Source organism: Schistocerca cancellata, chromosome 2 (genome assembly GCF_023864275.1).
Source record: "Schistocerca cancellata isolate TAMUIC-IGC-003103 chromosome 2, iqSchCanc2.1, whole genome shotgun sequence".
NCBI classification, from domain to species: Eukaryota; Metazoa; Arthropoda; class Insecta; order Orthoptera; family Acrididae; genus Schistocerca; species Schistocerca cancellata.
This window is the reverse complement of record NC_064627.1, coordinates 747,405,862-747,433,365: the sequence shown is the minus strand read 5'-3', so window position 1 is coordinate 747,433,365 and position 27,504 is coordinate 747,405,862. Positions and strand designations below refer to the sequence as shown.

The 27,504-nt window shown below is 42.2% G+C and overlaps 1 protein-coding gene across 1 annotated transcript in view; it reads right to left on the bottom strand.

The window, feature by feature from the left end:
* Positions 1 to 27,504, bottom strand: part of LOC126162563 (WD repeat-containing protein 13-like) — a 78,189-nt gene that overhangs the window by 15,619 nt on the left and 35,066 nt on the right. The window contains exons 7-8 of the mRNA XM_049919152.1: positions 23,863 to 24,006; positions 22,053 to 22,231 (exon numbers count right to left, since the gene is read on the bottom strand). Of these exons, the coding sequence (XP_049775109.1) occupies positions 22,053 to 22,231; positions 23,863 to 24,006 (323 nt within the window). The remainder of the gene's footprint in view (positions 1 to 22,052; positions 22,232 to 23,862; positions 24,007 to 27,504) is intronic.

The following is a 27,504-nucleotide window of genomic DNA, read 5'->3' as shown; positions in this document are numbered from 1 at the left end:
AGTATGTTCAGACTGCAGGTACCAATCAGAATGTGAAAAAGTGCCTTTTTGTCAGCAAAGAAATAATGATCTTGGGGCACCTAGGGTGAAGGAGTGCATCTCTATCAACAGAAAAGAAGAGCATCTACAGATTTGCCAACTCCTCAACCCATTCGTGAAATGTTTTCTCAGAATGCGCTCATGCTACTGGAAATTCATTTGGGATTTCTATACCAAAGTATGTCCTGCATGGAGACACCAAATTTTCCTGGAATAAGGTGCAAGAAAGATCTTTCATTGTCTTTAAGAAGATGATAACATCTTCTAGAGTCCTAGTTGTTGTATGATGAGAATTCCCAGAGATAACTTCACACCAACATTAGGAGGTGTGGGATAGGTGCAGTTACAGTGAAAATTCAGGAAGGTGCTGAAAATGTGATAGCATATGATTCCAGAACACTCTCCAAGTCAAAGACGAACTACTCTACAACTGAGAAGAATGCCTTGCAGTCATTTGGGCCATCAACATGTTCTGGCTGTAAGTATTTGGCAAATCATTCACTGCTGTGATGGACCAACATTCTCTATGCTGGTTGACTAACCAGAAGGATCCATCAGATTGAATGGTAAGACAGACACTGAGGATTCAGGAGTACATCACAGTAGTACACAAAAGGACGTAAACACAAGGATGCCAACTGCCTTTCGAGGAACCCTTTGGCAGAACACAGCAGCATGGATGAATCTCCATCAGTCCTGCATTAAATTACAATAATCATATAAGAGGAACTATGATCCAACAGGGTGAAAATACTTGCTCATCATTCCAGATTATCTGTGGCCAGGTGCCTGAAGTAGTTCCCCAAAACTCCAACATCTGTTTACCTCAGATTCGTGAAGACTCTAGGTAGAATCAGACACAGGTATCACTGAACAGGTCTCTAGTGACCCGTTAAGACAGTATGTGTGAGCCACATCAAGGAATCAAACAATGGAAAATCCAGGATGGAATGTAACAATATTATGAAAAGGAAAGTTGCTACAGTTGCTACTCACCATATAACAGAGATACTGAGTTGCAGATAGGCACAACAAACAGACTGTCACAAATAAAGCTTTCGGCCAGTAATGCCTTCGTCAGCTATAGACAATGACACACACACACACACACACACACACACACACACACACACACACACACACGACTGAAGTCTCAGGCAACTGAAACCATATTGCGAATGGCACCACCAGTGCATGATGGGAGAGGAGACAGGGTGGGGATAAGGAGGAAGCTGCGGTGGAGAGGGTGGGGGGGATGGTATGATAGGGGTGGCGGACAGTGAAGTGCTGCAGGTTAGATGGAGGGCAAGGTGGCGGTGGTGATGGGGAGGGGAGGGGGAGGGGAACAGTGGAAAAGGAGAGAAGTAAAAAGACAGGGTGTGGTGCTGGAATGTCCCACTATCCTTCCCACCCCTCCCGTAGTGGTATTCCACTGTCCACTGAACCTACACAATATACTCATCAAACCCTAAAAAGCCCCTGCTCCCAACCCCTTACCTCATGGCTCGTATCCCTGCAATAGATCTAGATGCAAGACCTGTCCTATACATCCTCCCACCACCACCTACTCCAGTCCAATCACAAAAATCACCCACCCCTTTAAAGGCATGGTTACATGTGAAACCAGTCATGTGATCTACAAGTTAAGTTGCAACCACTGTGCTGCATTCTATGTGGGCATGACAACCAAGAAGCTATCTGTCCACATGAATGGCCCCTGACAAACTGTGGACCACCCTGTTGCTGAACACGCTGCCAAACATGACATCCTTCATTTCAATGACTGCTTCACAGCCTGTGGCATATGGGTCCTTCCCACGAACACCAGCTTTTATGAATTGTGCAGGTGGGAACTTTCCCTGCAATACATCCTACATTCCCATAATCCTCCTGGCCTCAATCTTCGTTAGCCACTGTCCTCACCCATCCAGCCCCTTCCCTGTTCCCATTCCAGCACTACACAGCCATCATTCCACCATCACACCTGGTCTTTTTACTACTCTCCCCCTGCCCTCCTCCTAAACTGCAGCACTTCACTGTCCGCCACCCCTACCATACTATCCCTCCCTCTCTGCCTCCCCAACCCAGCCTCCTCCTTACCCCACCCAGTCGCCTCTCCCACCATGCACAGGTGCTGCTGTTTGCAGAGTGGTTTGAGTTGCCTGAGACTCCAGTTTTGTGTGTGTGTGTGTGTGTGTGTGTGTGTGTGTGTGAGAGAGAGAGAGAGAGAGAGAGAGAGAGAGAGAGAGAGAGAGATCATCTATAGTTGACGAAGGCCTTATTGGCCGAAAGCTTTATTTGTGACAGTCTTTTTGTTGTGCCTATCTGCGACTGAGCATCTCCACAGCAAGGAATGTCACAGTTACCTCCAGGGCATCTGGTATCATTTCCACCTGCAGCACCATTATTTCACGAAACTGGAATTGGTCTCTTGTTGAGATTCTTACAGTGAACAAATGTGAATCTATTGATAAGAATGTGGACTGAGTACTTCACTCCCTACACTGCTACCAAAGCTGTGCCAACTGCTGAAGCTCCAGAAATTGTGAAGCTCATTGTGGAAAACATCATTTTGAAGCACAATGCACTCTGTGTGATGATATCTGAGTAAGTTTTCCAGTCAACGCTAGTATCGTAGGTAAATTAAGGTGACCAGACATCCCATTATTTTTGGGTGACGTGATGTACCATTTTTAATGGGACTCTCCTTTTTTTCATTCTGTGCCCCGTTGTTCCACAAAATTTTCAACAGGATGCCCAACGTCCCATTTTAGTAAGCAGTAACCTCATTTATTTGCTTCATTTTGTGTTTTTACTTATTTTTACATCAAAGTAGTGTCACATAGTTTTTTGACATTTTCTTGAGTCTTGCTTTGTCTTCAGTGCAAAGACAAAATAAAAGAAGCATTATTTTTGTCACGAGATGAGGCGAGGTGTGAACAGATTTTCCGCCATCATGCTCAGTGCCAGTGACTTACGCATGATCTTTGCGATTTGTATCCATTATTTGCTATTGCAGAAATGACAGACAGATGTAACGAGTTTTTGTTAAAGAATGTCATATGGCTATCAATATTCAATTTATTTGTAGTTACAAATTATCTGTTCACTGTTAGAAGACATAAATATGCAGTGGATGCAACTGACATGATGTCTTCGGACTGTTACAGGCAACAATGAGAATTAAGCATCTGTTTCAACACTGGGTTCAGCAAGCTTGCTTTAGTGTGCTCCAATGTCTGTCATTTGCTGTGTGTAGAACTAACTCGTGCCCGTTAATATGGGGAAAAGAAAGAGTTCTTTTATGAAAACCATTAAAGATGAGTTCCCTTTCTTAATGGAAACTATGAGAACGAAGGTAGAATATACATTGTGCCACTAATTTTCCTCCACTGAACATGGAGGACGTGCTGATATAATGCAGCACACGAAGATAAAGAAGCACCTGTTGCCAGTTTCTGTGAAAATTTCTAGCAGCATAATTTCCTTTGTAAGTACGAATAAACTGCAAACAGAGGAAGATGAACATATCGCTGCAGAAGAAGGTTTGCATTCCATACCGCAAAACCTAATCATTCTTTCCCTTCAACGGACCTCATGGCTCTTCTCATCAGAGAAGAAATTCACATGTTCTAGGACAAAATGTGAGTTGATTTTAGTAATGTATTTATCACCATATGCAATGCATGAAGTTCAGTCAAAACTTAAAGATGCTAAGTATATGTCTTTGATGGTGGAGGCATCAAATCACAAAAGCTTAAAGCTAGTGCTGATTCTAGCTGGCTATTTCATTCCTACCAAAGGTGTTGAGTGCAAAGTAACTGCCTTCAGAACACTGGTGGAGAAATGGAAGAATTATTAGCTAGTCATATTCTGGATATATTAAAAAATCAAAATATAGTTGACAAGAGTGTCGTGTTTTATACAGATAATTGTAATACCAATTTTGGTGCGTACAAGAGGGTAGGAACAAACAATGTTTATTCCAAACTGAACAGCATTCTCAAGATGAACATTCATGGCATCAGTTTTGCATCCCATGTGGTACACAATGGAGTTCACACAAGTGCAGACATTCCTCTCATTAACAAAAAACCTTAGTGAATAAAATTTTTCAATATTTTCACATTTACACTGTGCATGCGGAGGAATTGAAATCATTAAGTGATTTCATTGATACTGAATACAAGCAAGTTCTAGGTAGTATTGAAACTAGATGGTTGTCATTGTTGCCAGAAGTTACAAGAGTTACTGATATGTACGAACCTTTGAAATCTTATTTTCTGTCTCAGGATAGGCATCCTACATTGATGAAACAGTTTTTTGAGAACCCACAGTCACTGAAGCCAATGTGCACTTGGTATGTTTGTCAGGTGCCTGACCTGAAATGTGGAGGTGGCCTTGCCTGTGGCTGTTGATCGTACAGGGTGCAGTCATCTGCAACTTGTGGCTCACGTCAGCACCAATGACGCCTGTCGCATGGGTTCTGAGGCCATCCTCAGTTCTTACAGGCGGCTGATGGAGGTAGTGAAGACTGCTGGCCTCGCACGGGAGGTGCAAGCAGAGCTCGCAATTTGCAACTTTGTTCCCAGAGCTGATCGAGGTTCTAAGTAGAGGGTCTCAACCAAAGGCTTTGTTGTCTCTCTGTTGGTCTTGCCTGCAGATTTCTGGATCTGCGTTATGAGGTGGGGATTTGTAGGACTCCCCTTGACAGGTCAGGGGTGTACTACACAAAGGAAGCAGCTACTCAGGTAGCAGTGTACTTGTGGAGTGCTTATGGGAGTTTTCAGGCTAGGGTGTAGTTTGAAGTACTCTCATGAACACTCGCCAGTGGATACGCATGTAGTGAAAATAGACTGCGTTCAGAGTAAAGATAGTTCTACTGTACAAATTTTGTCAGTAAATTGTCGAAGTATTCAGAACAAATTCCCAAATTTACTGCCCTCCAGGAAAGTCCTGAACTTCAAATTATTCTTGGGACTGAGAGCTGGCTACAACCCAAAGTAAAAAGCTCTGAGAGATTTAGATAATCTTGGAATGTTTATCAAAGAGGCAGATTAGATGCCTTAGGAGGAGGAGTGTTCACTGCAGTCAACAAAAATATTGTCTCTACTAAGATTGAAACTGAGTGAAGTTATCTGTTCACACATAACAGGTCTAGGTAAAACCAAGTTCATTGTTGGATGTTTTTACCAACCACCTGACTCCACTGTGACAGTTCTAGAGTCATTCAAAGAAAGTCTATGGTCAGTTGTGCATAAATACCCAGATTATGCAATACTAGTTGGTGGTGACTTTAACCTACCAAGTATACACTGGGATGCATATAAATTCATTGCAGGGGGTGCAGACAGTCTTGTGAAGTACTTTTGAACACATTTTCTGAATACTATCTTGAGCAGCTAGTTCAGCAGCCAACACACAATGGACCTTGTAGCTACAAACAGGCTAGACCTCATCAATGGCATCAGTACAGAGACGATTAATGATCATGATGCTATCATAGTGACTTTGGTTATGTAACTTAATAAAACAGTCAAGAGGGCTAAGAGAGTGTATCTGCTAGAAAGAACACATAAGCAGTTGTTAGCATCTTACTTAGACAATGAACTGCAATCACACAGTTCCAGAATGATGGCCACAGAGGAATTATGGGCAAAGTTTAAAGAAATTTAAATCCGATTAAAATAATTCAGAAAGGTGGGAGTAAAATAATTGAGACATACAAAACACAATTGGAAGAAAGGAGAAAACCACAAGAATGACAGAAGGGCAACAAACACTAAAATGGACAAAATCGGACAAGAAAACCACAGAGACATGCAAGAAACATGTAGAAGAGATCAAAAGAAGAAAGCAGATTACCATGGCTGGCTGACCAACCATTAGAATAAAAAGAAGAAGCCAGCCATTCTGCAACACATTAAAACTTCCACCCTAAAAGCACTAGGGTGGAGGACACAGAGGGACAAAGGACATGCATTAAAAGTTAGATCAAAGAATAAAACCCACCCTCACGAATAAAATGTACAACTAAAGCTGCTGTTGAGGCACTGTCGCCTATCACCAAAGTCATGGTGCTGGGAACGTTAAAAGTCTGCCGCAGAGCAGCTAAAGTGTGCAGTCCAGCAAGAGGTGGATGACCATCATTTGTAAGCCACAGCGACACCGAGGTGGGTCCTCGCGACGGAGGAGATAACCATGCGTTAGCCACGTATGGCCAATGCGGAGCTGGCAGAGGACAACTGATTCCCTGCAAGAGGACTGCATGGAAGATTTCCACACATTTGTAGTGTCCTTAATGACATGAAGTTTGTTGTGCATACTGTTATGCCATTCCGTCTCCCAAAGCCAAAAACCCTGCAGTGTAAGACAGAATTCAGGTCAATTTCAGAGATGCCCATCTCCAGAGGCAGTTTCCGCTTAGCCTGTTTGGCCAGCCTATCAGCAAGTTCGTTGCCTGGGGTTCCAATGTTTCCTGGGGTCCACAAAACACCACTGAATGACAGGACTTTTACAGGGCATAGATGGACTCCTGAATGGATGCTACCAAAGGATGGTGGGGTAGCACTGGTCGATAGCTTGTAGGCTGCTCAAGGTGTCAGTACACAGGAGAAACGACTCACCAGTGCATGAGTGGATGTGCTCAAGAGCACAAGATATGGCCGCCAGCTCTGCATTGAAAACACTGCAGCTATCTGCCAAAGAGTGCTGTTCAATACGTCCTCCACGAACATACGCAAAGCTTATATGACTATCAGCCATCAAGCCGTCAGTGTAAACCACTTCATAGCCCTGGTATATGTCGAGAATCGAGAGGAAGTGGTAAAGGAGAGCTGCAGGATTAATGGAGTCCTTAGGCCATGCAAAAGGTCCAGAAGAATCTGTGGCCTAGGTGTACACCATGGAGGTGTAAGTGAATGGACCTCGAGGAGAGGTGGTAATGGGAAGGACTCCAGTTCAGACAGAAGGGACTGGACGCGAACTGCAATCGTAATCCTGACCTGGGCCGCCAATGCAGGAGATGAACCAACGTGGTTGGGAAAAGAAGACGGTAATTCAGATGCGCAGGAGAACTATGAATGTGTGCAACGTAACTGGCGAACCATTGTGCACACCTAACCTTCAATGGAGAGACTCTGGCCTCCACCAAGACACTGGCCTCATTCTAAATGCTCCCATCACTACGCGAACACCACAGTAGCGCACACTGGGTTGAGTAAACACAAAGCTGAGGGTGACGCCAAATTGTAAACCTGACTCCCATAGTCAAGGTGGGATTGAACAAGGGCTCTGTAGAGCTGCAGCAGTGTAGAGCGATCTGCACCACAGTTGGTGTTGCTCTGGCAGCGGAGGGCACTGTGGTGCTGCCAGCACTTCCGCTTAAGCTGACGAAGGTGAGGTAGCCAAGTCAATCAGGCATTGAAATCCGGTCCTAAGAATGGATCCACTACAGTTAGTGGATCATCATTAAGGTAAAGTTCTGGTTCTGGATGAATGGTGCGACACCGCCAGAAATGCATGACAAACGACTTTGTGGCTGAAAATTGGAATACATGGGCTAGAGCCCATGACTATGCCTTCTGAATGGATCCCTGTAGGCGCCGCTCAGCAACACCAGTACTGGAGGAGCAGTACAAAATTCAGAAGTCATCCGCATACAGAGAAGGTGAGACCGATGGCCCAACAGCTGCTGCTAGATTGTTAATGGCCACTAAAAATGAAGAGACACTCAATACAGAGCCCTACAAGACCTCTTTTTCTCCTAGATATGGATGGAACTAACGGAGGCACCAACTTCGACACGGAAAGTACGGAGCGACAGGAAGTTTTCGATAAAAATCGGGAGCGGGCCCCAGAGACCCCACTCATACAATGTGGCAAGGATATGATGTCACCAGGTTGTGTTGTATGTTTTACATAAATCAAAAATTATGGCAATGAGATGATGGCATCTAGAAAAGGCTGTTCGGATGGCAGACTCAAATTATCAGTGGTAGAGCAACCCTAGTGGAAGCCGCCCTGACATGGAGCCAGTAGGCCAAGTTACTCCAGGACCCAACCCAACCACAGACACACCATACATTCCAGCAGCTTACAAAGAAAGTTGGTGAGGCTGATGCGCCAGTAGCTATCCACATGAAGCGGGTTCTGACTGGGTTTGAGCACCTGAATGATGGTGCTCCCCCGCCATTGCAATCGAAAGATGCCACCGCGCCAGATCCGGTTGAAAATGACGGTGAGATGTCGCTCGTAGTCATCTGACTGTGGATCTGATCCAGCCCAGGACCTGTGTTGGGGCAATGTGCAAGGGTGCTGAGGAGCTCCCACTCTGTAAATGGGACATTATAGGGTTCACTGTGGCATGTAGTGAATGAGAGGACTTTCCTTTCCATCCACGATTTGAGGGTGCGACAGGCTGGGGTGTAGTTCTCTGATGCAAAGGCTCAAGCATAGTGCTCAGCAATCTCATTTGCATCGGTAGATAACACCTCCTTGATGTTAATGCCAGGGACACCTGTTGGGCTCTGGTACCCAAAAAGATGTCTGATCTTCGTCCAGACTTGGGAAGGTGGCGTATGGCACCCAATGGTCGACACGTACGTCTCCCAACACTCCTGTTTCCATCGTTTTATAAGCTGGCAAACGCAGGCATGGAACTCCTTAAAGGCAATTAGGTGCTCTGGGGAAGCGTGCCACTTATGTCACTGTAGGGCTTGCCAATGCTCTTAATTGCCTCAGTGACTTCCAGTGACCATCAAGGGACTGTCTTTCACTAGGGGCACACTAAAGAATGAGGGATCGTGTTTTCCACTGCAGAAATGATCGTTGTAGTGACCTGCTTAACGACAACATCGATGGCACTGTGTGGGGGAGATTCAGCTGTGACAGCAGAGGTGAAGGCTTCCCAGTCTGCCTTGTTTAAAGCCCATCTGGGGAGGCATTTGTGGCCATGACACCAGGGGAGTGAAAGGAAGATGGGGAAGTGGTCACGACCACACAGATTGTTGTGTTCTCTCCAGTGGATAGATGGGAGAAGGCCAGGGCTGCAAACTGAGAGATCAATGGCTGAATATGTGCCATGTGCCACACTGAAATGTGTGGGGACACCTATATTTAAGAGGCAGAGGACGAGTTGTGACAGGAAATTTTCGACCTCCGTACCTTGGCCAGTAAGCAGTGCGTTAAAATCTCCCAAAAGTAGGAAAGGTTTAGCGAGTTGATCAATCAGTGCAGCCAATACTTTCAGGGGTACTGCACCATCTGGAGGAAGATATTCATTGCAGACAGTTATTTCCTGTGTCATCCTTATCCTGACAGCCACAGCTCCAAGAGGGGTTTGAAGGGGCACAGGTTCACTACATACTGAGTTCAGGACATAGATGCAAACTCCACCTGACACACTATTATAGTCGCTATGGTTCCTGTAATATCCCTTATAGTCACAGATGGCAGGGGGTCCACAATGCCGGGAACCAGGTTTCCTGGAGGGTAATGCAGAAATCAGGTGTACAGCTTAACAATTGTCATAGCCCAGCCAGGTGGTGGAAAAAACCGCCACAATTCCACTGAAAAATTACGTGATTTTGAGACTGGGAAGGCATGAAACGCTCAATGAGGCAGTCTATGCCTCAGGGTCACCTGCTGCCACCAGATGAGTACCTGCGCGATCGACATCCATTGTGTCTGAGGGCCCAGCAAGATCTAGGTCCTCTGCGGATGCCAGAATCTCCACCCCATCCTCAGACACTGAGCTTGGAGGTAGTGGTGGTGTGGGTGTCACCGCAGTGCCTTGGTTCTTCAGAGTATTTTTCTTTTTAGGTTTCTCTCACTGCTCCTTAGGTTTGTCCAGCTGGGAGGATTTCACTGATTCACTCTCAGGGACTGAGGAGGACTGTGAAGCCCTATGACCAGCTACCTATGGTTGCTTCAGCCACTGGCGGGTGTCAGCTTTGCCACTGGTAGGAACCTGGGAAGGGAGAAGGGAGTGACCTAGGGGATCCCTTCCTGACGAGAGGAGCCGAAGAAGACTGACGCTTCTCGGCTGAGACGTGGGGACTGATGTCCCTGATGGTTAGGAGGGGGGGGGGGGGGGGGGAGAGTTGCTCCTGAAGTATGTGGAGCAGGAGCAACAGGGAGGGAAGTGTCCCCACCATTAAGGGGGCAGGTGGAGCGTGAGGGCTCTGTGAGCCAACTGTACAAGGTGAAACGGAAGATGATAGAAGCGTTGTTGTAGCGACAGCAGAGGTTGATGTCATATGCACAGTGTAGGTCAGACAGTCCAGGGTTTTGTATACCATTACTTTTCTTTCTTTCTGGAGAATCCTGTAGTCTGGAGAGCAAGGCAAATGGTGCTCTCCACAGTTGACACAGATGGGAGACGGGGCATGGGGAGTATTGAGATGTGAAGGACATCCACAACCCCGACACATGACAGTGGAAGTAAAGCGGGAAGACATATGGCTGAACTTCCAGCACTTAAAGCACCACATTAGGGGAGGGATATATGGCTTTACATCACAGCAGTAAACCATCATCTTCACCTTCTTGGGTAATGTCTCACCCTCGAAGGCCAAGATGAAGGCACCGGTGGCAACCTGATTACCCCTTGGACCCCCGTGAACTCGTCGGACAAAATGGACACATCACCGCTCTAAATTGCCGCGCAGCTCATCGTCAGACTGCAAAAGAAGGTCCCTGTGAAATATGATACCCTGGAACATATTGAAGCCCTTATGGGGTGTGATGGCTACAGAAACATCCCACAGCTTGTCACAGGTAAGTAGTGCCTGTGACTGGGCAGAGGATGCTGTTTTTACCAAGCCCTCCACTTCCCCAAACTTGTCCTCCAAATGCTCCACAAAAACTGAGGCTTCTTGGACACGAAAAATTCCCCATCAACTCTCGTACATACGAGGTACTGGGTTGAATAAGCTTCACTGCCATCCTTAGCCTAGTGTTCCTCCCATTGTGTGACCGGACGGGGGAGGGGAGTGTGGGGGGTAGGACAATTTGGGGACATATTTCTTAGCATTAAAGTTAGACTTCGACCACGGTGTTTGACCACCAGCAAGAGATGACAAACTATGCTTCCTGGCATGTCATCCGTCCTGATGCCACACACTCTGACCAGGGGCCCTCCCCATGGGTGCCACCCAGCCACAGCAAAGGTCACCTGGCCGGATGGCCACTGCTGGGAGTCCCAATGCCCCAGGGCGATGGGCATCTACTCCTTGGGGGAGTTAATGGCACAGGCATCAGCAGAGTGATCCCTGTGTTGCCTGGGGGCTATAACCAACAGGGTACATGGCAGCCCGACCACAACGGACTGGCTACCATGCTGGGTATCAGGTGCAAACGAGCTAAGAAGTCCATTAAACGTCGACAGCATGGAAAGCAATACTGCACAGAGGATGGAGGAAAACGCACCCAGGAGGGTGACCTCACCCAACAGCTGGAGAATCACCAGAAGTGCAGATCTAAGTCGAGAAAGGATGCGAGAGGTCTCAGCACATGGACACTAAGCAACCTTGTAAGGCACCCTTTCCCAATTGGCTCACTCTTTGGGAAAATTTTGAAAAACAGAGGTCAAACCCAACAGGGGACCATCACATAATGGACAAAACATGAGAGACTCCTTTTAGTCACCTCTTACGACAGGCAGGAATACCTCGGGCCTATTCTAACCCTCGGACCAGCAGGGGGAGATTTAGGACGGAAAATACCCACCATAGTTTAACAACAAAATCCGGAAAATGCTGAGGAAGCAAAGACTGTTGCACACTCAGTCCAAAAGAGGGCGTGCAAATGACGACAGGCAAAGATTAGTAGAGCTTTGAGCATCTGTGAAAAGCTACCACCATCATACCTTGGCTGAAGATCTGGTGGAGAACCTGAAAGAAATTCTGGTCCTACGTAAAATCACTAGCAGGTCTAAGGCTTCAATTCAGTCACTCGTTGACCAGTCTGGTTTGTCAGTAGAATATAGCAAAAGGGATGCCAAAGTTTTAAATTCCACATTTAAGAAATTGTTCACACAGGAGAATCATACAAATGTACCATTGTTTGACCATCACACAGGTCCTGTATGAAAGACATAGCAATAAGCCTCTTTGGCATAGAGAAACAACTGAAAGAGTTGAAAACAAGTAAGTCGCCAGGTCCAGATGGAATCCCAATTCGGTTTTACAAGGAGTACTCTGCGTCATTGACCCCTTACTTTGTTTGCATTTATTGTGAATCTCTTGACAAGCACAAAGTGTCAAGCGACTGGAAAAAGGCGCAGATGACTCCTGTATATAAGACGGGTAAAAGAATGGACCTGCAAAATTACAGACTAATACCCTTAACATCTGTTTGCTGCATATTTGAGTTTGAATATAATAAATTTCCTAGAGGTCAAAAAGCTCATGTCCACAAATCAGCATGGCTCAAGAACATCGCTTGAGCAAAACCCAACTTGCTCTTTTCTCACATGATAATCTGCAAACTATGGATGACGGGCAACAGACTGATTCCATATTTCTAGATTTCCGAAAAGCAATTCGACACGGTACCCCACTGCAGACTGTTAATAAAGGTATATGCATATGGAATGAACTCCCAGATATGAGACTGTTTGAAGACTTCATAAGTAATAAAACCGAGTATGTTGTCCTCGATGGCAAGTGTTCACTGGAGGCGGGGGTAACATCATGAGTGCCCAGGAAAATGTGATAGGACTGTTGCTATTTTATACATACATAAATGATCTCACACACAGGGTGAGCAGCAATCTGCAGTTGTTCACGATAATCTGATGAGTGACAGCTTGCTCTTAATGTAGAAAACTGCAATTTAAGGAGATGAATAGGAAAAACAAATCCATAATGTTCGGATACAGCATTACTAGTGTTCTGCTTGACACAGTCATGTCATTTAAATATCTGGGTATAATGTTGTGAAGCGATATGAAATGAAAGAGCATGTGAGGATTGTGGTCGACTTCGGTTTATTGGGAGAATTTTAGGAAAGTGTCGTACATCTGCAAAGGAGACTGCATAAAGGATACTAGTGTGTCTGATTCTTAAGTACTGCTCAAGTGTTTGGGATATGGACCAGGTCAGATTGAAAGAAGACATCAAAACAATTCAGGGGTGAGCTGCTAGATTTGTTACCAGTAGGTTTGATCAGCATGCAAGTGTTACGGATATGCTTTGGGAGCTCAAGTGGGAATCCCTGGAGGGAAGAAGACATTATTTCGAAGAACACTACTGAGAAAGTTTAGAGAAACAGCATTTGAAGCTAACTGCAGACAATTCTACTGCCACCAACATACATTTCACATAGGAACCACAAAGGTAAGACATGAGAAATTAAACAGTAAACAGTGAAAAATCCAGGATGGAATGTAACAATATTATGAGAAGGAAAGCCGCAGGTAGGAACAACAAAAAGACTCTCACAATTATAGCTTTCGGCAATTAAGACCTTCATCAACAACAGACACACATACATGTGCACGCACACGCGCGCACGCTCGTGTGTGTGTGTGTGCGCGCGCACACACACACACACACACACACACACACACACACACACACACACACACATGACTGCATTCTCAGGCAACTCAAACCACACTGCCAAGTGTGCGTGAATGTATGTGTGTATGTGCATGTATTATTGATGAAGGCCGAAAGCTATAACTGTGAGAGTCTTTTTGTTGTGCCTACCTGCAACTTAGCATCTCCGCTATATAATGAGTAGCAATAATCCTTCTCATATGAGAAATTAGGACTCATAGGGAGGCATATAGACAGTCGTTTTTCCCTAACTCTACCTGTGAGTGGAACAGGAAAGGAAACGATTAGTTGTAGTACATGGTACCCTCCACAACACATCGTACGGTAGCTTGCAGGGTATTGATGTAAATGTACACTTCTTTGGCATCGTTTCACACAAAGACAATTGAAAATGTTTTCAAATTCAATCCAAAAGTTGGAAAGACCATGATATCAGCTACAGAATCAGCTGAAGAGTTAGAGCTACTTGAAGAAAAAAATCAGTATCAGGAAATTTACTAAATTTTCAAACTTTAGTATTTCTTCAATTTTAATTAATTTGGAAAAGGAAGGTGTTTTTACTCAGTCAAGATACAAGATGATTACCAATTTATTTTATGACTCTTCTGCAACTTATTTAGAAATGTGGACTTCTCCATTTCAACCTCTGAAATCATTTCATTGGATAACACTGTTTCTTGGGCTGAACTTTTAAACTGTCTGAAAATTCTTAAGACAGTAGATTCAGGTGCAACATTTCAAACAGATGAAGATGTATTGTTTGGTGATGTAGGATGCATGAACAACATTATAAACAAGAAACTTGAGAAATGGGAAAAAGCTAATTTGGAAACAAATAAGAGATAGGGTGATGTATTCCATATATTTAAAAGCGCACGTACTTCATATAAAAGTATATGAGATGCTCGTGAGTTTTGCATATGCCTTGTGGAAAGGGTATTTTCAATTGTGAATTCCCTTTGGATTGATGAGAAAAACTGTTTTACCACCAAAACTATTGAAGCAATTGTAATAGTTAAGACTCATTATCAAGAACTTATCTGCAAGGAGTTCTACAACCTCCTGTTAACCAATTCAAAGTTTTTGAAAGATTTTAGGTCTTCTGATAAATACAAAGTTAATGGCAGTGTTCCTGATAGAGTAGTTAAATGGCCTATGGATTTTTATACCTACATTGGTGTTCATTTGTTAGAAATCATTCTATTAATTTCTCAACACTTTGAATTATAATTAGTTCTTGGAAAAACGATGAATTATCGTATGATACAGTGCCATTACAAGCATGTTTTGAAGTGTCTGGTTAAAATACATGCCCTTTTATGAGTATAAACTTAAGTTTTCATTTATTTTAGTAAAGCAATGTAGCCATATATGTACAATATTTTCTTTCTGTCAAGTGCCTGTTTTTCCGCATGCCCCATTTTTCACAAGAAAAATCTGGTCACCCTCAGGTAATTTCATATTCTGGCATCACCCACAGGATGTCAGCCACCTATCACCCACAGTCAAATGACATCACAGAATGCTTTAATAAGATGTTGACAGATACGCTCTTGATGTATGTTGCTGAACAGAGATTGGGATACAATACTGCCCACCATGACATTTGTATATAATCTAATGAAGTGGGACACTAAAGGCTTCACATCATTCTCTTTGTTCTATGGTCACAAGAATTAAAGGACAATGTATATATTGTTCCTGTTTCAACCAGATGATACTCGGGATGACTACATGAAACGACTCATCATCAGGATTGAAAGAGGATGACAGTTGCTTATGAAACCTGGACACCCAGGAGAAAGTCCGAGAGCACTGTCACACCAAGCACCAATCAGTTAGATACAGCTTGGGAGACACGGTATGGATTACTACAGCTGAGCACAAAGTGGGACAATCAGAAAAGTTACTAAAGTGATACTCTGGGCTATTCACATCCCACGTTGCCTGTTGAAAGTAGAGGATTACGGCCCTTCACGAATAAGTGTAGAGATGTCATACATGTCATCCATATGCAGCCCTACTATAGCTCTGAAGCACAGACAGATAGTGGGAGCTTTTCATTCAAGCCAATTGAAGACCTGGTCAATGACAGGGAAGTTTCGATGGGAAGGGCTACCTTTGGTAATCATCACTGGGGAGAGGATATAATAACATGATCAGAAAGCGAGGATCCAATAACACTGCCATGCAGAGGACCACTGACAAGCTCTAGATCCATGGTGCTCTAGTAAGCTCCAATGAGAACTTAGGAAACAACTGACCATTCGCAATTATCTGTTATTAGTTTTTATGATTCCTAGAAGGTTCTTGAAATTTCTTATCTTTGTGTTGTTTGTGCATTCTGGAATATTCAATGTCTGTGTAAACGGCAGCACTTCCCGTCAAGGAGCTCATTTCTGTCCTGACCGTACATTGGTGCTCGTAATAAATGTACTTTCAGTGCTTACTTCAGTTTTGCATGTCTCTCATTACCTTGCTTTCGGATTTGGGCTTGATTGTGGTTACAATGTGACAATATAACTAATGTGCTCATACTTTTCACATGAGTTTAATTAACTTATTGAACACTTCCAGTGGACAGAAAACATATATACATCTATAGTTTGTTCATTCACAGTGGCTTGAATGGATATTTGTGTCTGTAGCATTCTTCAACTTCTAGCTACTGGGAGCAATAAATTACAGGCCTGATGATCTTACATTACTGTCAGTTAATACTTACTTCACTAGGCTGTAGTGATCATCAGTTAGCACAATGTATTCAAAATGGCCAGAGTCCTTGGAAGACGAGGTATAAGACCTATTTTCCAACCTCTTAAGAATATAAAGCAGACACTGCATCTTGTATCCTTTAGATTTATAACAGCTCTTGTGGGTGCAGAAGCAATTACATTGGTCAGTCCCTCATACCATTTCTGACTGCTGTGCAGAAGATCAATGGCATATTAAAAAATCGATAACTGGAGAAATCTGCAGTTGTTGAGCACAACTGCACAAACAAACAAAAGATATTGTTTGACAAAATGAAAGCTGTTTCCCAGGCTCCTATATACCTGGATTCTGTAATTAAAGAGGCTGTAGAAATAATGTGAATGTGTGAGAAGAACTTCAACCATGACAGCGAACTCTCCATGTGACACCATCTGTGACAGAGCAGTATATAATTACTGACCAGTCACAATCTATTTATGGATTACATATGACCAACACAGCAACAGTTTAGACAGTTAGTCATTCTTGACAAAGACAATGGAGATAATCATTGAAAGCTTGAGGTTTTTATCCTGTATTTATGTGGAAAGTAGTCTGAGAATGTTTTATATAACAATGGTGTTATGAAAGACTTCATTCTAAACCAAATAATAGGACCACAAATTTTACCCAATAATTTAAATGGCCATATTACTCAGTCTTTTTAAGGAAGGTTCTGCCACAGCCACTTGAAGATATACCTCTGGCAGCAAGAGCAAAGCAGGTGTATCCAGATATGTGCATTGGGTGACATGGACCAATTTGCTGGCCAGCAAGATCCCTATACTTAAACCCACTAGATTTTGTCACATGGAGGAGTTAGTTTACAGCTCACTTCCCAAATGGACCTTATAGCCCACATACCTGTTGCCACTGCAGACATCCAAAATATGGAGAGTATTTTTGAGAATAAGCTTGAAGAGATGATTGAGAAATGCAATACTTGCATTCAAGCAAACAGTACAAATTTCAAACACCTTTCTTAAATGTGATTGTTGTAAACATAAGAGTTACAAAATTATTGTCCTCCCTATAACCAAGCAAAAGCTTTTCTTATTTTGTGTTTCTTCTCATTTGTTCCTTCTTTTTTTGTTTACAATATTATTTAGTACAGAAATCTTAAGTTACTTACTAGTAATGATGCAATTTAGAAGCTTATACTCATTTATTTGTAACGTGATATGGTAGGGTTTGTTGTACTGTACTTGCAATAAACCACCGTAGACTACACGACCAGTAAATAATATAGTAAAATCTTACCTCAATGTAAACACCCAATTGTCTAAACACAATGAAAAAATACTACCAGCCAGATGTAAGATTCAAACCCTGAGCCCCATACACTAAAGTAGCGTGCGTAGCCCCGGAGTCTTGTCGACCAGAATACTTAACTTGGGTTGGGACGATCAGGTGTGACAGACCAATAGGCTCAACCACCGCACGTGTGGCAAGGTATGTCATCCAGTAACGTCACATGTTCAACATTTGTCATTCACGTCTGGAGTATTTCCCGACATTTACGAACCCATGTGTCATATTAAATTACTTGCCTCAGCATTATCTATGTCACTTTGGTTTTTTTTTTTAATGTTAATAAAAACACCCTGTATATTGTTGATAAAATACAATTGCAATGAAGATGTCAAAGTCATCAGCACACTCCATTTGTTTAAATCAATTATAAGAATGGCGCCATGCAAAAGACAAGTCATCATAGGTACGCCATACAGGAAGATAGACTAAAATAACCTACAAGAGCTTTTTCCGCCTTTTCTTGGATGTTGCATGTTTCAATGCATATGTTCTCTGTAAAAAATTTGGTGATGGAAAAAACAAAATGGAATTCACGATTAGTCTCTGTGAAAAATAAACTCTCTCTTTGCATTGCAAGATCATTTGTTGGGCGTCCATCTTAAATACCATCGGTGACTTGTGTTATAATATTCTACCAGATATTTCACCAAGCACAACAAATGTTTCCTGTTAGCCATTTCTGACAGATCCAACTACTACAGAGTCAGCTTCATAGCTCCCAGTTGGTTGCATAACTCAAAATGATTTGTGGATATAGAATGAAAAATGAACTTCACATGGACATCTTAATGTTTTTAAAGAAAAGTAAAACCATCCACAGACCCTGGCAGATGTATCAGTACCAACTGATCACCTTATCACACACTGCCAATGAAATCACTGGATACAGTACAGAGTGATGTAAGGTTCAGAACACTGCTCTTCTGGCAGTTGTCAGTTTTAGTGACCTGGAGTCATTATTACTCAGTCAAAAGCTCCTCAACTGGCATCACAAGGTGAAGTGCACACAATCCCAACCCTCCCACCAAAGAAAAATCCCTGGCAATAGTGCAAATAAAATCCAGGTCCTTTGAATGGCAGTCAGTGCTCTCACACCTAAGCTATCAAAGTTGACATCTTAATTATGTAAGACACATACCGTATTTACTCGAATCTAAGCCGCACTTTTTTTCCTCTTTGTAATCCAAAAAACCGCCTGCAGCTTAGAATCGAGTGCAAACTAAGTGGAAGTTCTGAAAAATGTTGGTAGGTGCCGCCACAACTAACTTCTGTCGTCGAATATATGTAGCTCTACACAGGCATGCTTTGCAGGCACAAAGATAAATACTGGCGCCAAAACCTCTGCGTAAAAAAAAAGAGAGAGGGTGGAAGACGAGCTTTTTTTCTCCGCCACGAGTTTCGACCACTGCATTTTCATACATTATCCAACGAAGTAAATACAAATTCCGTGTTGTTCATCTTCGAATGTAGCAGCATTTCAATGTACTACGAAAAAAAAATGGTTCAAATGGCTCTGAGCACTATGGGACTTAACATCTGAGGTCATCAGTCCCCTAGAACTTAGAACTACTTCAACCTAACTAACCTAAGGACATCACACACATCCATGCCCGAGGCGGGATTCGAACCTGCGACCGTAGCAGTCGCATGGTTCCGGACTGGAGCGCCTAGAACCGCATGGCCACCGCGGCCAGCTACTCCGAAAATCCGACTGGCAAGGCTGTTTGTCAATATGGCCAACTCTACGTTCTGAATTTTTTTCCTACCTGTGAGAAGAGATGGTTGCTATTAGGAACTTTTATGAATTGTGAATCACATGCACTATTCTCTTCATCATAAGAATAATACGAATATAAACATTTTGCCATGTATTCTTTCGCGTTTGCTGATATCTCATTTAAATCCTGTCTGCCTAATAAACTACGAAACTAGAGTGAGACAACAGTAAACGCGGAAGAATATACAGATCATGTCAATTTTATATTCGTATTATTCTTATGCCTAATAGTGATACAGTCAGAAATGAAGCACAGCAATTGACTAGATTTTTAAATCTAAGATGACTCTAATTTCTGTGCAGAATGTAATGTACTAAAGAGGCGTCTGCAATAATTTTCAAACGGAGAAAATTTTTCACTAAACTCTCGTTCAGAACATCATCTATCATACGCAGTGTATTATTTGGTTCTTGTTGATCATTATCAAAGAAAGCAACAGTGTAACTTGTAAGTAACAATAGCAGTCTCTTGCCATTGTTTTGCTAATGAGTCAATTCCTCTTTTTTTTTTTTTTAATTGTTAACTGCGGTAGTGTGCACAAAAGCAAGTCATGCCGCGAGCGGCAACAGGTCGTAAACACTCATTATCAGAATGTGACAATCAATGTATGACACAGTACGATAATGCATTTTCAGCTTAGAGTGACGTAAACACCTATAACAAGGAAAACGGCACTTATCAAATCAAAGAAAAATAAGCAATCAATTCAAACCAGACGAAGCACGTGAAAAAGCAAGGGTACCCGTGTAAATACGGATGGAGTGCCTGACGCATTACAATGGATGGCTACCTGGTAAAGCTTAACTACTAAGCTTACGACTTGAACCAAGCTACTGTAGCTGTATCGTCATTCATTCGACCTAAATTGTGTCTCATATTACAATGCACCAACTTTGTTTCGATTTGGATGTGCGGCCTAAAACTTTTCTTTCCCCTTGAATTTCGAGTCTCAAATTTAAGGTGCGGCTTGGATTCAGGAAATTTTTTTTCCTTTATTTCGAGTCTCATTTTTCAGGTGCAGCTTAGATGCGAGTGCGGCTTACATTCGAGTAAATACGGTAGCTCTTTTATGTGCTGTACCTGTAACATCTTTTAAAATATTCACAAAGAAAATGGTCTGCAAGTATGTGAAAATACAATACAATCTGCTGCATTAGTACATTTTATTCATTCCTAATATGTTTTAATTCCAATTTATAGATAAAAATCTGCACATAACTGCTTTTGTGCAAGAACAAGGCATGTGGTGCAAGGGTGCCAGCCTCTACAGGGGAAAACTACCTAGTCAGGCTTAGGCACTCACACATAAAATGTCTACTTGAGAGTTTAGGTGAAACCAACAGGCAATGAAATAATTCTTCCAGTTTTGAGGTAGACAGTCTAGCTTATTTCCCAATAAAAACCTTTTGGGTAAATGAGAGAACTCAGAGGAATATCAATTAACAGTTCTGCTGATTCTATTGTGTACCTACCATAGAAGCTATGACAATGAGGTGAAAGATTAGTGTATATAATATAGGAACAGAACAAAAAGTCACTAATATTAATGTGAAGTACCTGTCCCTCCTTCATGTGATGAACAATGTCTAGATTGTCAGAGACTGCCTGAAGACACTAAGAAGAGCCCAGATCCAAATATCACCAGCCAGAGTTTGCACCAATAACCATCTTCAGTTATTGGATGCTGTACTGCTTGAAACTTCAACTTTTTTTTTTTAATTAGGTATTTTCAAACATTGGAAAATCCAGGATGGAATAATGATTATATTATAGATTCCTGCTAACCATATAGCACATTTGTGGAGTCACAGATAGGCACAAGAGAAAGACTACTAGAGATGTTTGCTTTTTGCCAGAAGGATTTCTTCTGAAAAAAAAACAAACAAACACACACACACACACACACACACACACACACAGAGAGAGAGAGAGAGAGAGAGAGAGAGAGAGAGAGAGAGAGAGAGAGATACATATTCACACAAATGCAGCTCACACACACTAGATCACTGTCTCTGGCTGCTGACATCAGAATTATTTGTGATGTTTATAAGCAATTCTAGTAAGTGTGTCACTCGAAATTGATAAAACATTGTTCCATACATTTTAGTAAGAATAAACAATGTATATAACCTGGCAGCAATTGCAAGTGATAGAAAGCATTTACTGGTCTCAAGTAGACTAGATCATACTAGTTTCTAGACCTCTTTGATGTTTGAGAATCTTTATTTGTTCAAACCAAAACTGCAATTAATGATTTTTGCAAAAAAAGTTATTTTTTTCATTTTTAACTAACTGTTAGCTTACTGAGTTCATTATGGTGTTCTGAGTGCTCATAACTATTCGCATGGTAGGTTTTATTTACTTTTATCCATTATGGCACTGTAAAATGAACAATAGTGTCTGTAAAAACAACTATGAAATAAATAGAATTTTAATAAAAATGGCTTCGTTATTTTATCAGTGAAATGAGAACATTTCTCTGAGAAGGATATGTACATAAGTGCTAGTGACAATCAATTTTTAAGTGTATATTCTGATTTTATGCAGAAGAGAAGCTATTCAAGAAGTTATCAATCTCATAATTAAAATTGTATGCAAATACCTGAAAAGGCAAACAACATTTGCAGCACAGTTGACAAGAAGTGTTGGATCTCTCGCTTCCCGACTGATCCATGCTCGCCATGAAATGCAAGTTATAGGGCAATTCTCTGCTACTACAATACGACGACATTTACTCAAACGACCAGTAGCCAGTTCAAACAAGAAAGATACTATCACACCCTGTGAAAGCACACACCAACATAAATTTGCAGTACAATGTTACATAAAGCTATAATACACGTAATAAATAGTTTAATAAAGCTACACTCACAAGACAGAAGCAAAACTATAATATGATTACAATTACACTTGAAAATAAATATTAATGCTCATTATGTAGAGGTTAAGAAATGGTTAATTATTAGACACTCATTGTAGAAAGGGGGAAACGAAAGACATTATGAGAGGAGGATGGAACACTCAGATATGAGACTGGAAAGGGGGGGGGGGGGAGAGAGAGGAAGAGGGGGGGAGGGGGCTGTCACTCACCAACAAACAAGGGAATATAAATAAAGGGAATGGCAATATTTGAATTTCTGAAATGAGAATGCTTAATGCTAGTTAACAGATTTCTAAACAACACCAAATAAGAAATATCTGACCACAGAGGCACAGACGAGACAAGGAATATGGGCATTAAAAATTATTCTCATCATTGTATTACAGACTTTTCTAAGTTAGAATATAAAGCAATGAACACAATAAAACTTACATTATGATACAAAGCCAATCCAAAAATAAAGGCCAAAACAAAGAATAGTATACGTGGGCAGAAAATACAGAAAAGCCTTGTTAGAGTAGGGAAGGACATCTTGTACACTTGATGTTTGTCAGCTTTCGTATACTGAAAATTATATTACAGCATTATCGCCATCTACAGAACACAGATTTGTACATCAACTGTGGACTGTTTATGTTATCCACAGTACAAGATCACAAACTTTCAGTAACATATAAATCTTTACTTATCCTCTCCACCTGACATAGGAACTAGTTTTGAAGTTCTGAAAGCTAGAGGTTTTTTGTCTGTTCCCCCCACACTACTGATTACATTTGTGTCTATTGGCCAAGCTGTAATTGCTCCATTTTGGCAGTTGGTATGTATGTGGTCCTCTTGAAATTTTAGATTCTGAAACAACAGGTACAGAAAACAACAAATGATAACGTAAGGTGGTTGATAGAAAAGATTAGGACTCTAGGATCAAACACACAATTTATGTAAAAGTGGCCTAACAGTTTATGAATATTTTTGCTAGTAATATGCTGTCTGTAGTCAAAATATAGTTTCCTGTTTAAGTCTAATGCATTTTGGAGCTACCACTCCATTGTCAGGGACTACATCAACGTTTTTGGGCATTATGACTGCTCCATCTTATCACAAGCACTAAACCGAAACAGATGTAATACAAAAAAATTCCTTTAATAAAACTGCGTTGTCATTCCAAAACACATTGAACTTATATAGGAGAATAAAATATTGTGACTGAAGCTGGTATATTAGTGGGAAAAAAATCTGCAACTATAACCTACATTCACAGACAGCCCTTGAAGAAACGTCTTTACAAAAATGTTGCCTTATAACTGTAACAGAGATTGCTGACAGAACAGAAGTGTCACAGAATCCACTGCTCAACAAGGCAAGCAAACTACATTGCACGATACGCTGAATGTACTTAGATTGTGAATGGCATGGGTAAGGATTGCATACTGAAATTACATGAGGAGAGTGAGGCTCATGGAAGGTAATAAAGCAGGTAAAGATCAAAGGATACACTTTGTAAATTGAACATTAAGAGCATTTATTGGTATACCTTATCATTTCCTGCCCAAAGCATCTGTCCACTGGAATCAAATGCCAATCCTAAGACTTTGCCTCCTAGCTTGCTGCTACCACCTCTTGGATAGATGCCTGTTGATACATTCAGTACCTCCATCATACCTCGTGAATTACCAGCCTAAAGATTTCATTAAGAAAAATTTCTGTATGTCACTGCTGGAATGAATGCTCCATTTATGGCAATAAAAAGAAGATAATTTGGGTGGGCACACACATGCAGGCACACGCTCGCGTTCACATGCGCACACGCACACGCACGCACGCACGCACGCACACACACACACACACACACACACACACACACACACACACACACACACACAGGATATAATGATGAGCAATCCACAGCCATGAAATAATGGACAAATATAGATAAGAAATTGCTGGATTTGCGAAAATAAATCTAATTAAACATATCATGTATATAATAGAGGGAAACATTCCACGTGGGAAAAATATATTTAAAAAGAAAGATGATGAGACTTACCAAACAAAAGCGCTGGCAGGTCGATAGACACACAAACAAACACAAACATACACACAAAAATCTAGCTTTCGCAACCAACGGTTGCCTCGTCAGGAAAGAGGGAAGGAGAAGGGAAGACAAAAGGATATGGGTTTTAAGGGAGAGGGTAAGGAGTCATTCCAATCCTTACAAATGTCTGCTTGTGTCTGTGTATATGCGGATGGATATGTGTGTGTGTGCGAGTGTATACCTGTCCTTTTTTCCCCCTAAGGTAAGTCTTTCCGCTCCCGGGATTGGAATGACTCCTTACCCTCTCCCTTAAAACCCATATCCTTTTGTCTTCCCTTCTCCTTCCCTCTTTCCTGACGAGGCAACCGTTGGTTGCGAAAGCTAGATTTTTGTGTGTATGTTTGTGTTTGTTTGTGTGTCTATCGACCTGCCAGCGCTTTTGTTTGGTAAGTCTCATCATCTTTCTTTTTAAATATAAACATATCATGTCTTTGTCAGAATCAGAATACAGCTTCTCTTCCAACTTTCTGATGATTCACTTTTAATAGCAGTAAACAGTGTTCAGAAATGAAAAACTGCAGTATCCCTCGAACAAATTATATCCATTTTCAGTCATCTGTAACTGAAAATCCTCCCAAGAATTTCAAAACACACATATTACCAATAAAGGAAAATACAAATTGCTACTTACCATAAAGAAGACATGTCAAGTTGAAGACAGGCACAATTAACAGACACTTACATACAGCTTTCAGCCACAGCCTTCATCAGTAAAAGAGAGACACACCATTCACACACACAAGCAAGCACACCTCAAGCACATATGACAGCCAACTCCAGCATCTCGGGCCAGAATGCAGCATCATGTGGGATGCAAACAACAATCTAGAGCACCTCTGTAGCTTGACATTTTCTTTTCATTACAAGATCGGAGATATCAAGCGTCAAAGTGTTCGCAGCATTAATGTGGAGGATGACCTTCATTATTACATCCTGAAGGAACGACCGTTCCTTACTTTTTCCTCTTCTCATTGCTGAGAAAAGATGCTCACAACAATATGTAAATACAAACATGCACATGATCTGAGCGTCATTTTTGTGAAGCTTGGAAAATGTTTTTTGCTGTAATGAACGATACCATACTGACAAATCCAACGTGTTGTAGTACCTCTCTTTCAACAAAGTTACATTTTGCAAATCAATAATCTCCAATTGAATTGACGATGACAAGTCATCAGGGGAAACTGAAAAAGAAGTGCTGAACACCTTAAGTTCCATTTCCAAACTAGTGAGGTCACGGAATCGTGTTTCAGACGACGTGATGAGCTGCTTTAACTTTGCTTGGTAATCGCCGAAAGTGGTACCTTCAGGTAGTTTTAAACAAGCAAGACGATTGAAGAACGTTAAATGTCCATTACTCATCTGCCTCTCAAATAAACGTAACTTTCCATGAACTCTTTGATCTGGTCGTGCATGTCAACGATTAGCTGCCCTTTGCCCTGCAATGACAGATTTAAATTTTTCAGATGCATAGTTACGTCAGCTAGGAACGCCACGTCTGATATCCATTTTAAATCTTTCAGACAACGCATTTCTTCCCCTTTCATTTAGAGAAAAAGGGATATTTCCTCACGAATGGCAAAGAAAACATCAAGAACTTTTCCCCGACTCAGCCAATGAACTGCACTGTGGTAAGGTATATCCCCATACTCCGCTTCCATATCTTTCAGGAATCCTTTGAATTGGCGATGATTCATACCGTGACGCCGCACAAAATTCACACACTTCACGACATCTTTCATTACGCAACCTAGCTCTACTGTTTCAGCACACAGTGCCTCTTGGAGAATAAAACAATGAAGAGTCAAAATGACTTTCCTGAATTCGTCCCTGAGTTTATTTTTCAAACGAGAAGCAAAACCTTGATGACGCCCGATCATTTGTGGTGCACCGTCTGTCGCTACAGAATGGAGATTATCCCACGGCAAATTCATATTGTCCACTGATTCACAAACAGCTTCAAAAATGTCACGTCCTGTTGCGGTGTAATCGAGTGGTAACACATCCAAGAGCTCTTCAGTTACTTCTAGCTCCATGTCGACACCAAGCACAAAGACTGCAAGCTTGGCACAGTCCGATATGTCGGTGCTTTCGTCAAGCGCAACAAAGCCTTTTTCCTGAGCTGTGTCTCTAAATCCGCTGCCATGTCCAGGATTCGACGAGACATTGTTTGCTTCGACAGGCAAACCCCTTCAATTACCTGCACCTCCCTTGGAAACAAACATTCTGCAACTGCTACCATGCATGATTTTACGAGTGGTCCCACCGAAAACGGCTTGCCACTCGTCGCAATGATGTGAGCGACCCTGTAGTTTGCTCGAATTTCAGATGCAGTAGTATTTTCTCCGTTCTCATTCACCTGAAAATTATAAACGCATCACAAACACGAAATATGTTGCATGTTTTGATACCCTCCGTATTACGAAACCGTTTGTAAACTTAGGTCCCCTGGTATGTCGTTCTTAAGCCTGGCTACCAGTTCTCTGCGTGCAATGCCTTCTACCTGATCGTAGTGCACTGCGTGAAGACGTGTATAATGTCATTGTATATTGTACCTCTTTGCAGAATTAACTACTTTATGACATACAAGACACTGCGGACGACCATCCCTCTCAATGAACAGAAAGGTATCCTCCAATAGAGGTACAGGGCTCCCGCGGCTAGTCATAGCTGTCATTGAACACGGATTATTGCGTCAGTTGCAGCTGCGTGCGGCCAGGGGGCAGTGAGTTCGCTTTCCCCCTCCACGCGGGCTCCGAACTGCCGCAGTGAGCGCTCCGGAGCGCTCCGGCTCCCTGGAGCTCGGTTGGAACAGCCTGATCTAGAGGGTCTGGGGAAGGGTAACGGGAAGGAGAAGGAGAAGAGGAAGGGGAAGGGGAAGGGGAAGGGATGGTCTACGGGTGAGGAGAGAGAGACAAATGCTGTCTGGTGGAGTGTGCAGGGACTGGAATGTCAACAGACACAGCATCAAGAGGTTGTGGGGCACGGAGGTGGGGAAAAAAGGATCAAAAACAGGAGAGGAGCAGGAATAGATGAACGGATGCATTGGCAGAGGACTGCAAATTAACAGGGTGGATGAGA